Source organism: Vigna umbellata, chromosome 5, assembly GCF_029865625.1.
Source record: "Vigna umbellata cultivar VRB3 chromosome 5, Vumbellata_1.0, whole genome shotgun sequence".
NCBI lineage: Eukaryota > Viridiplantae > Streptophyta > Magnoliopsida > Fabales > Fabaceae > Vigna > Vigna umbellata.
Window position 1 is genome coordinate 56,034,064 of NC_142169.1, and position 10,754 is coordinate 56,044,817.

Consider the following 10,754-nt stretch of genomic DNA (forward strand, 5'->3'; position numbering starts at 1 on the left):
TGACATGAAATGACACCATAAACATAAACATTTAGCAGGTCATTCTAACCAAAACGTACGAAATGTTGCATTCAGACGCCAACAGATATTTTAGACTTGCTTCAAAATATCAATCATCTTACTATAACAATACAAAATCATCACTGTCATTAGTGCCTGGAAAATGGACTAGGTACAAAATAATAAATTCGTTTATTATCCAAAGGTCGATGTTTCATGTTTTCTTTTATGGAAGAAAAGAGGTATTACCTCAACTCGATTGCGGTTGATTATGATTTATGGGCCACAGATCTGTTTTATTTTATGGAAGAAAAGAGGCCAGGCCACCATTTGGAAATGGACATCGTTAAATTGTCCCTAGCAATTCTGACAAGATATTTTTGGAGTAAAAGATAGCAGAATCCATAATACTTCACAGTATCAAACTGTACAGAAATAATTACATTTGCAGGCAATCACATGTGACCACAATAATTGTCAGTGTAAAAACAAAATTCAGCTAACAACATTTATGTAATAAAGGGACACCAATTAATGAGTAAATTTTGCACCTTTCCATTTCCCATGGCTTTGGAGAGTGAATTATAACACAAACAACAGGCTGGCTACTTGTTAAAAACGATGCCAAAAATTCACCTTACAGAACTGTACATAGTTGTAATGGTGAATTCATGCTATTTGAGATATAACTTCACTGTCTTCAGGGAAATGATGTCAACTCATATCCCAAGTTACAGTCCACATAAGTTATAACAGACAGATCTTGACTATCAGGTATGTCTTACGATGGGAGAAGAGGTTGTTGTGCACCTTTGACAAAGGTGGCAAGCTCTGTTGGTGCTACCACCATTCTTAACCACTTTTGTAGCTCTTCACCCTCAACTTTCTCCTTTTCTGAAGAATAAGCACCACTACAACATCAGAACTAAGCCCAGAATGACGAGTTTCAACATCAGTATCGTATACATTCACGAAAGTAAATGATGCTAACATCTCAAATTAATTAAAATCCCTTACATGACCAATTTTTTGAATAATAAACTCCAGGTGGAATGAACTTGTAAGCCTAAATCTAATCTCCACTCCTACTTGATACATTTTAGAAGCTGTAAATCCAAATCTAGCATAATTATTCGTGCAATTTCACTGATGGCTTAATGACACAAATGAATATACAAACAACACATGCATACGGTCAGATGAGCATTTGTTCACACTTCAGACCAAACAGCTAATGCCAGGGGGCATGTAACATTGGTATCAAGAGTTATGAACACGTTCAAGAATAATTCATTATATTATTTATTTAAACAGTACTACCTTAACACTAAACATATCAATCAATCATTAAAGTATGTTATAAGATATTACATGTATTCATTGCTATTAATTTGTAATGGCCAGAGAACACTGCTAGATCACCTAAATTAAGAACAGTAAGCATAATTACCTTCCAAATCAGCACCAAGACCCTCCAAAACAGTTGGATTTGCTCGGATAATGGATAGTGCTACAGCCAGTGCAGACTGCAGTAATGTTTGCACCTCTTTTTGAACAAGATCAACAAGATGTCCCTGTTGAATTCAGACCAAAATCAGCATAAGAAAGAAATTGAATAGGAAGAAGAAAAAGTTACAGAACTGCAAGACCTGATCCCTTCCCCAAGGAACTGCTCCCCCAAACTCATCAACTCCACCACTAGAAAGTGTGGCTATTGAAACAGGGCCTATGGTCTGATTAAGACCATATTCAGCTATAGCCTTGTATGCCATGTCAGTTGCCCGTCGTATGTCATCAAGTGCTCCTGTTGATACTCGACCAGAAAAAGCAATTTCTTCAGCAGCACGTCCTCCAAGAAGGGTAACCAGGCGACCATGCAACTCATCAACAAATAGCAAGTATCTATCCTCGGTTGTTGGAGGAATATAAGTAAATCCCAAAGCCCCTCCTGACCTTGGCAATATACTTAGCTTCTGATGACAAACACCATATTAAGGCATTGAATCATACTTAAAAAGTATTTAAAGATTAATGAAGATCAACATATAGATTTGCAAGATACAAGTTATATATGCACAAGTAGTCAGCAAATTTTAAGAGTAGCTTCTACAACTGTGAGTACTTGTTTACAAATAATATGACGATGAATAAAAAAATGAAGCACACCCCAAACTTAATGGAGCACGGTATATACAGTACTTTGCCTGCAGAAGCTCCTGTCTCAGATTTTCACAATTTCACCTTACTTCTATTTATCAGATATCGCTCCAGAACTTTTTACATTATTCACCATAACAGCTAGAATTTCTAAATATCAACAATGCAAAATTGCTAGTGAAAATTAACCCATCCACCTCATCTCTCATCCCCAACCCCATAGAGATAAGAAAAAACAATTTCTGGCCAATGGCTAAGAATCTCAAAAGCAAAGCCAATATGAACTAGAAATAATCAATCATCACAGTAAATTTAAACATAAATAAAGTAATTCTAGTTGTAGGTTAATATACCAAGAATCCTAAATACTAGCAACTGAAATCCAAAATTTCAAATAGGCAATATGCATCCTCAATCCGAATGAGCATTTTTTAGTTACCAGTATGAGCATCTTCAACCATTTACCTCAACACGTGGTTGTCCAGGAAGAAGCTTTGCAACTGCAGTACCTACTACAGCATGACCAGCCTCATGTCGTGCAACTACAGCCTTCTCGCTTCCTTGCAACTTGGCAGTCTTCTTCTCTATGCCCTAAAACAAATAATGTTTCATATTAACACAACCAATTGCAGAACTGAAATTTTTAATTTCATGGTCATTTGACAGAGAAAAATCTGACCAAACTACAAGCAGTAGCAGTTAAGTGTGTACAAATTAGATACATAAACATCCAAGATCATTAAAAGAAGCAAAGGACATCAAAATTTTGGTTATCACTTGAGTACAAGTTAGACTACTTTTATCCATACCATACAACTAAGTAGAGCAGTAAGCACCAACTAATTAGAGTGAATTATAGGCCATCTTGAGAAAGTTTGACTTACAGCTATAGATCTTTCTACAGCTTGGATGAAATCAAGTTTTTCCACCACAGTTTTATTTTGTCTTCCCGCAAGTAGAGCCGCCTCATTTACAAGGTTTGCAAGATCAGCTCTGTAACAATATAACAAGCAAGGTAGTCAAATTCGGGAATTCTACCTTTAGGAAAGGGGTAAAAATTGTTATGAGAATCATAAGATTTAACAAAATTAATACACATTTGGTAATATTCTTATAAATTAATATATACGCAAATTAGTGTGTGTATATATAACCCATATTCCATAAATGTCATGAATCATATTAACAAGTCATAGCCCATAAATTAGTAAAAGCTTAACAACACTAAAACACAAGTACAAAAAACATCAAGTTATAGCTAACACGACATAAAACTTGAAAACCTCAAGCAAATAGTAATATTTTAATCTTAGAGTCTAGATGTCTAATCTTATAAATGCGCCACATTATAATCACAAGGATCCAACATTTGATCCTCATCTTCAGCTCCATCAACTGGGAACAAGGCAACAGAAAAAAAAAAGGTGGGTGTGGGGAACAACGAGATAGCAAGAGGGTGCACTCAAACAGAAACGGCAAAAGCATAAAAACCCTGCGTCAACAGAGAAACAAAGAAATTCAAGCAAAAAATAGAACAGAGAACAGAGACAAAATGATGGGTAGCAGCTGCACTTCAGTTTTCATTGTTGCAGATGCCTAGTGAAGAAGGAGCACCTCAATGTCAGGGTTCCCTAATTGAACAAAATGAAAGCAACTTCGAACAGTGTCGAACCAAATTGGGGATCACTAACTTAAAGCTGGTACAAAAAAATCATTTAAAAAAATTCATAGCATGTCAGTTTCAATTAATAAAAAAATCACACGCTTTTAGAGATTTTATGACTTGAATCCAAATTTCATTGGCCATTTGAATTTTTCAGAGGGATTAAAATATGATTTTTTTACTAGCATTGTACAAGTACAACAACAATAGTTTTATCCCACTAGGTGAGGTAATGATGAACAAGATTCCAACTGAAATTCAAATCTCCATATTTTCAAAAGAGGGAGAGTAGGCGAGAGCAGCATACTTACCCAGTAAAACCAGTGGTCATACAAGCAATGTCACCAAGGTCAACATCCTTGGCTAAAGGAAGTTCCTTCTTGGAAACGTGAACTTTTAGGATGGCTTCTCTTCCAATCCTATCGGGTGTTTCTACCTAAGAATTATGGGAAATTTAGTAAAGATATACATAATGTTGATAATTGTCAATATCAATGTTTAAACCATAGGATGTCATGTACTAAAAATTAAAAAATAAAAATACAGACCATAACGACGCGATCAAATCTTCCTGGCCGTCGAAGTGCGGGGTCCAAGACATCTGACCTATTAGTAGCTCCAAGAACAATCACTGCAGAACTGCTATCAAACCCGTCCATCTCCTGCAATGCAACTTTTAACAAATTAGTTTTATTAAAGTAGGTTTAACTGGACTTATTTCTTTACATTCACAAGAAAATGTCAAAGGAATGCTGACAGTGAGCAACTGATTCAAGGTTTGCTCCCGTTCATCATTGCTGACCATGCGAAATTTTCCATCACGACTTTTAGCAACAGCATCTATCTGCATACCAAAAGAAATATTCTTCTGTTTAATAAAGTGGGTGTGTTTTGGATAACTGCAAAAAGTTAAATTATTTCCATAATCAATTATTGTTATAATCGATTATAGTTAGAATAACATTTTGTTCCATTAAGTGTGCCAAAAAGTTATTTTAAGATAATTAATTTCATTTGGACACGGCAAAAAATATGTACAAAACTTAAAAAGAAAAATAAACTGTTAAGAAATAGTTATTAGTTCTAAATTTTCATACTCATAAAAACTAATTCATTTTTTCAGAGAAAAACAAATCTTTTACAAATTTCAGCTATTATCTCAAAAATGCCGCTGAAATTGCAAACAGCTTTACTATCCCAAAAACAGCCGAAATCTTTAATTAATCTTTCACAAATATGTTGAACCAAATGATCCAGCAGAACAGAAGAATATATATTTTTATACCTCATCAATAAAGATTATGGCGGGAGCCTCCCTTTTTGCCCTTGCAAATAGATCTCTAACACGGGAGGCACCCATACCAACATACAATTCTACGAACTCACTAGCAGAACAACTTATAAATGGCACATCAGCTTCCCCAGCCACAGCCTTTGCAAGTAAAGTCTTACCTGTGCCAGGAAGACCCACCTGTAAGATAACCAATAGATATTCACTGCCTAGATATCAATCTAAATCAATATTAAAAATCCTCACATACAGAAAAGACAAGTTAAAACCTTTCAAGAATTAATGCCCAAGACTGTCTATGCCATGCACATCATGATGCGGTCCCCTATATTGCGAGCTAATGATTACTTAAAATATGAGAATATGTTAAGAGGTATTAGACTTTGAAAGGATTTAAAAGTTTTTTTGGATAAAAAATTCTTATGTTATTCAGTCACAACTATCAGAATTCTTCAGGAGGACAACAAATTCATTGATATTCAATTACAAATACTTACAACTTATAAAACTCTTCCAGTATTCAACAATTACAAATTTCAATAGATTAGGATTAAGGATAGATTTCATGTGATTTTTAATACGAGACTTGCCTAGAAGCTTATTCTTTCTTTTCCAACTAGTTGTCAGTTTTCTTTCTCCCATTACACATAATCTTTCTCTTTTCATTGAAGACAAGGTCATGGCTGCGCTGATAGATTTTTAGCTAAACCAGTTGACAAATTTTCACACTCAGCATTATTAGATAACAAAATTGAACTTACTATTGATGCCCAAGAGCAAGAATGAGAAAATATTAATGTGTAGAGGGCTAGTACAGCTTATATATGAGCACAAATGTTGCTTAGCATGACATAGAGCTAGAATCTATTAGTTATTAAAAAAATTATATTGGTTTTACTTTTCCTTTTCTAATCCTTATCATTTATTCGTTGTTTCTTCATTGAATCTGGTTATATTTAATGTTTTTTATAAACCTACGGAATATTTCCAAATCTCATAATGATAAAATCTTTTCAAATCATTTAAATTCTGATATAAATAAAATATTTTGACATATGTGGCCCATTCTCAAACAATGAATCACAGCTATAGTGTTAGCTAATAACAACATATGGTTTCAGCCCAGTATACGAGTATCATTTTCAGACACTGTAGCTATAACTTACCAAAAGAACACCACGAGGTGGGCGAGCACCAAGCCTTACGTATCTGTCTGGATTTCGAAGAAATTCCTGGCAAGTGAACATCAGCATTGTCAAAACTAAAAACTTGTATCACCAGAAAAACTGAAGAGAATATAAGATAAAGCTAAACAATAAAAAGCCTTTAACCCTACAGACTGTAAGTGGTGAAAATAACAAGAGAGTCCAGCTTACCACAATCTCTTCTAACTCCTCTTTAGCTTCATCAACACCAGCAATATCAGCAAAAGTTACTGTTTCTCCTTGATCAGATGACTTCCTACCAGCAGAAGTGCCTGATTTGCGGTTCCGAATCTGACCAGCTGTATGCTGTCAAGCATACAATTATTTAGAAAAAATATCATTTTAAAGCGGTAGGAAGCCTAGGTTGTATGAGAAGGTCCAAGGAAATAAGATGGGACAGAATGCAAACTCACCTGAGAAAAGCTTCCAGGGACTCTATGGAGAAGCCCAGCAAGCACAGCAGCATAAAACAAGGCTATCTGTGAATATGAGAATGAAGTCAGTATGCCTCGTGTGATGAATCATATCATCATGGAATCAACCTTAAAAACCGAGGAAACTTATAACTAATTGGAATAAGCAGGTGAATATTTTGAACAAGCTATACAACATTGAATTGATAATGGATTACTAGTGAAAGTGAAAATAACCGTGTCATAAACTACAAATACAATATTGCATACCAAACAAATTTCGAAAAGCTTTTGTTATTTTGGGCAGATGGTTCACATGAATCCAATATAAAAGTTAGCTATTATTAAATGATCAAGGTAATTCAATGCTTTAAGAAATTAATACTCTAAATAGGATTATTGTGGCTTTCTGAAAATTATCCTTCTAAACTGGCATAATAATGATTCACAAAGGATGGGAGATGCATCCACAACTCTGCTCTTAAAGAAGGAAACACTTAAGTGCCAAGATTTTAGTCCGCCCCTTCATTGTATTGGTAAAACAATTGTTTTGCTTCATTCTAAGAAATTGTTGAGAACGTGCCTTTGGATGTTGCATACTTTTAGCAAGATTTCAGACTTGTTCCAGTTTGAATATATCAAATTATTTTCATTCATTAGTCGTTAGTGGATTAGCTAGTTCCTACTTTTCAGCTAAGTTATTAGTGTGACTGCTAGAATAATGGGATGTGATATCTTGGTCAGTTATTTCTGAATGAATTTAAATTAAGTTGTGTAAAGATAATAAGATGCTATAGAAAACACTTTCTGTTGCACTCTATTCTTTTATCAATTTCTGTATCTTCACTGTTTTCTCCCGTTAGCCACTGCCTTTGTTTTCTTAAACCAAACTGTTGGTATTATAACTCTCTTCTTGAGGACCTGCGTCTGTGTTTTACAATACCATGGATTCTGAAGCAAGTTTTTCCCAAGCTGCCCTCCCAATCTTTGATGGGGGAAACTGCGACCCCTGGAAAGTGAGAAATGAATCTTACTTGGAGGTATTTGATCTTTGAAAAACTGTGAAAGAGGATTATGATGTCCTTCAGCTGTTGGACAATCCTACCATGACCCATATCAACAATCCTAAGGAGAATAAAACTCAAATAAACAAAGGCAAAAATCATGCCTTTAATTAAGCTGGTATCTCTACACCATCCTCACTAGGACCATGACTCTCAAATCTGCAAAAACAATTTGGGATTATGTAAAGGTGAAATATGTTGGAGATGAAAGAATACAAAGCATGCAAGTGCTTAATTTACAGAGGAAATTTGAGTTTCAAAGGATGAAAATAAAAGCTGCATAATTAAAGATCCAACAGGCCTTGGAATGTTCAAAGTCAACATGGGGAGCAAAAGCCAATGAAGGAGAAGTAAATTGCATTTCCACTTATAGCAAGCTCAGTTGATCTTTGGCACAAAAGGCTATGTCATTTCCACATTTGGAAAAGAACTACATGCTGAAAAATCAACTCGTCCAAGGAGTTCCTTCCTTGACAGAAAAGCCAACTGAATGTGAGGCTCATAAAATCGGGAAGCAAACAAAGAAACCATTTCCTAAAAGTAGTGGGACAGCCAGTCAAGGTTGCAGCTTGCTCACACTCATGTTGTTGAACCTCAAAGAACTTCATCACTAAAAGGAAGTCTCTATTATATAATATGTATTGCTGACCTAATGAGAATGTGTTGGATTTACTTTCTTAAATACAAATTAGAAGTAGTTGTGGTGTTCTAGTAATTCAAAGCACGTGTTGAAAATCCAACCAATTGTTGTATTCAGATTTTGAGGTTGGACAGTGGAAGAGAGTACATAGCTAATTAGTTTCAACAAACTTTTCATGAGACTGGGATTGGGCATCAATTGATGAAAGACTTCTTTGGTCAAGAAATCTATCCATCACTCAAAACAGCACACACTCACTCACCAGATTACTGGAAACAGAACTGTATTATTATTGTAACCAAAGAATACAGAAATAGGAGAGCACTCTCTCCTCCAAGGGTTTCCCATTCACAAAGAGCCAAAGCTCATTTTATCAAAGTTAAGAGGACCATATTAATTCATTTTTAAAATTTGAGGACCAAAATGTATCAAAGTTTCAAACAAGGATCATTTCCAATTTCACATCAATGTTTAAGGATTAAAAACATACTTAACCTAAGAAAATATTTAGAAGGATGCTAAGACTTACAGTTATTTGTAGAAAATACAAACCTTGAGTTTTGTATTAAAACTCAAGGATGAAAATAGGGTAGAAAATTAATGTTGGTAGTTACTAGCTAGTCCCATACTAGAAACTACAGGATGGTTGTAATGTGTTTAATATAACCATGGATGGTGAGGTGCATCTATCAGATGGTAGATTTTGTAAAAGAATACTCACTACAGGAAAGGTTTGTTTATGTGAAAGCAGGTGTATTGTTATTTTGTGTATGATGTAAATGTCCATCATTATACTTTGTTACTTAATCATTTGGTGTTCTATAAGAGGATCTTCATATCCAATTCCGGAACCAATCTCCTCACAAAACAAAAGCCCGGTCCCACTATGTGAAGTTGGCTAAATGGATCGTATGGTGTCATTGCTCTAAACTAAATTCAGATAAGCTATAACTCACATTAAAAAGTCTCTAGCACCACAGTAATAATGCTATTACTAGTTTAATTCTCAAACTTCATATATCACTAAAACTAAACACATAACACAGGTGTTGCCACATTCTTACCAGTGCAGAGTTAAAGAATCCACCAGATCGCTTATCCGGGGACCCAAACTCCACCTTATTGTCCAGCATCTTTTCATAGGGAGTTCTAATATCACTTGGCCTTGTGGTAGTGTAAACTATCCTCTTAGTTGGCGCAACACTCTTCACCAAGGATTCTGATTCTTGCATCCTAATAATATTACTACTACTACTACCACCATTCCCTGCAACATCGTCCCCACCACCATCCTGGCTTGTTCCAACGCCAGCCTTCAACTTGAACATGATGTGGACCCCATCCACCTCCACTTTCTGCACCTGGTCACTATTGATCTTACTCAAAAACTCGCTATAAGGCACACTCACAAACACCGTCGGAGCCTTCGGGTCCGACCCGGGCAGTGGGGTTCCGGGTCGTAACAACCGCATGACGAAGAACCCAATCCCTATTTGCAAAAGCAGAATCCCAATTTCCTGAACCTGAATCAGTGGCTGCCACCGCCACCGCAACCGGCGCCACCGCGACCACCACCCGTCCTTCCGCCGGTTCGAACCGGCATCGTCTTCCTCGGTCTTCTCCTCGCCGGAATCGGCCGCAGAATCTGGTTCTCCGGCAGAACGACACGCCCATGATGATCGGTGGTGACCCCACAATCCGTACCTAAGAGGACCGTCGGGAAAAATTGGGCATCGGAAACGATGGAGGGTGTCGTAGAGGGAGGGAAGAGAAACCCTAGAACTTGCGCGGGAAAATGGTTGGTAGGGTTTAAATTTCGTGTGGGTTAAAGCTGAGAAATAGTGATAATGATAATCTAAAGGTAACATTCGAAGTGAGTAAGAGAGACCCGAATACGAAATATTGGAACTTAAAACGTGGGTATTGGAGTTTGCAGAGTTGCAACAATGGTGGGAAGGCGAAAGAAGAAAGAAGAAAGAAGAAAGAGAAAGAGAAGGTTATTTGAAAGAGAATGATAACCTTTGGATTGAGGGGGACTTGGAAGATCTGAACCGTCGATTTCCTTGTTTTTCGACACTCTAGTCAATGGTCAATAATATTCCCATCACTCATGTTTTGCTTCTCTCCTGAGTTTTGTATTTTTGTATTGTTTTTCTTTATTTCATACGCATGCATGAGATTACTATGCGTATCAATAATTTAACTTGTGTTCCTTATGTTGTCAAAAAAATAAATTGTTATCTGTTTAATAAAAAATGGCATGTCATTCCAAAAATAAAATATATAACTGATGTGTGGATAAGATTTTGAATAAGACTCAT

General features: G+C 36.0%; 1 protein-coding gene across 2 annotated transcripts; it reads right to left on the reverse strand.

The window, feature by feature from the left end:
• Window positions 1-411: 411 nt before the first annotated feature.
• On the reverse strand, window positions 412-10,516 carry LOC124828373 (ATP-dependent zinc metalloprotease FTSH 9, chloroplastic-like). Of its 2 annotated transcripts, none has more exons than XM_088091900.1 (13): window positions 9,498-10,516; window positions 6,730-6,795; window positions 6,488-6,622; window positions 6,278-6,343; window positions 5,106-5,291; window positions 4,578-4,664; window positions 4,369-4,482; window positions 4,132-4,256; window positions 3,042-3,150; window positions 2,623-2,748; window positions 1,650-1,970; window positions 1,451-1,574; window positions 412-894 (listed from the first exon to the last, which is right to left on the reverse strand). In XM_088091900.1, exons 1-13 carry the CDS (start codon window positions 10,299-10,301, stop codon window positions 782-784), a joined length of 2,376 nt encoding a protein of 791 aa, XP_087948026.1. In that variant the 5' UTR covers window positions 10,302-10,516; the 3' UTR covers window positions 412-781. The 2 variants fall into 2 exon arrangements, with proteins under 2 accessions (XP_087948026.1, XP_047157614.1); XM_047301658.2 differs by having other exon boundaries at window positions 1,650-1,973; window positions 9,498-10,510.
• Between the last annotated feature and the right edge of the window lie 238 nt (window positions 10,517-10,754).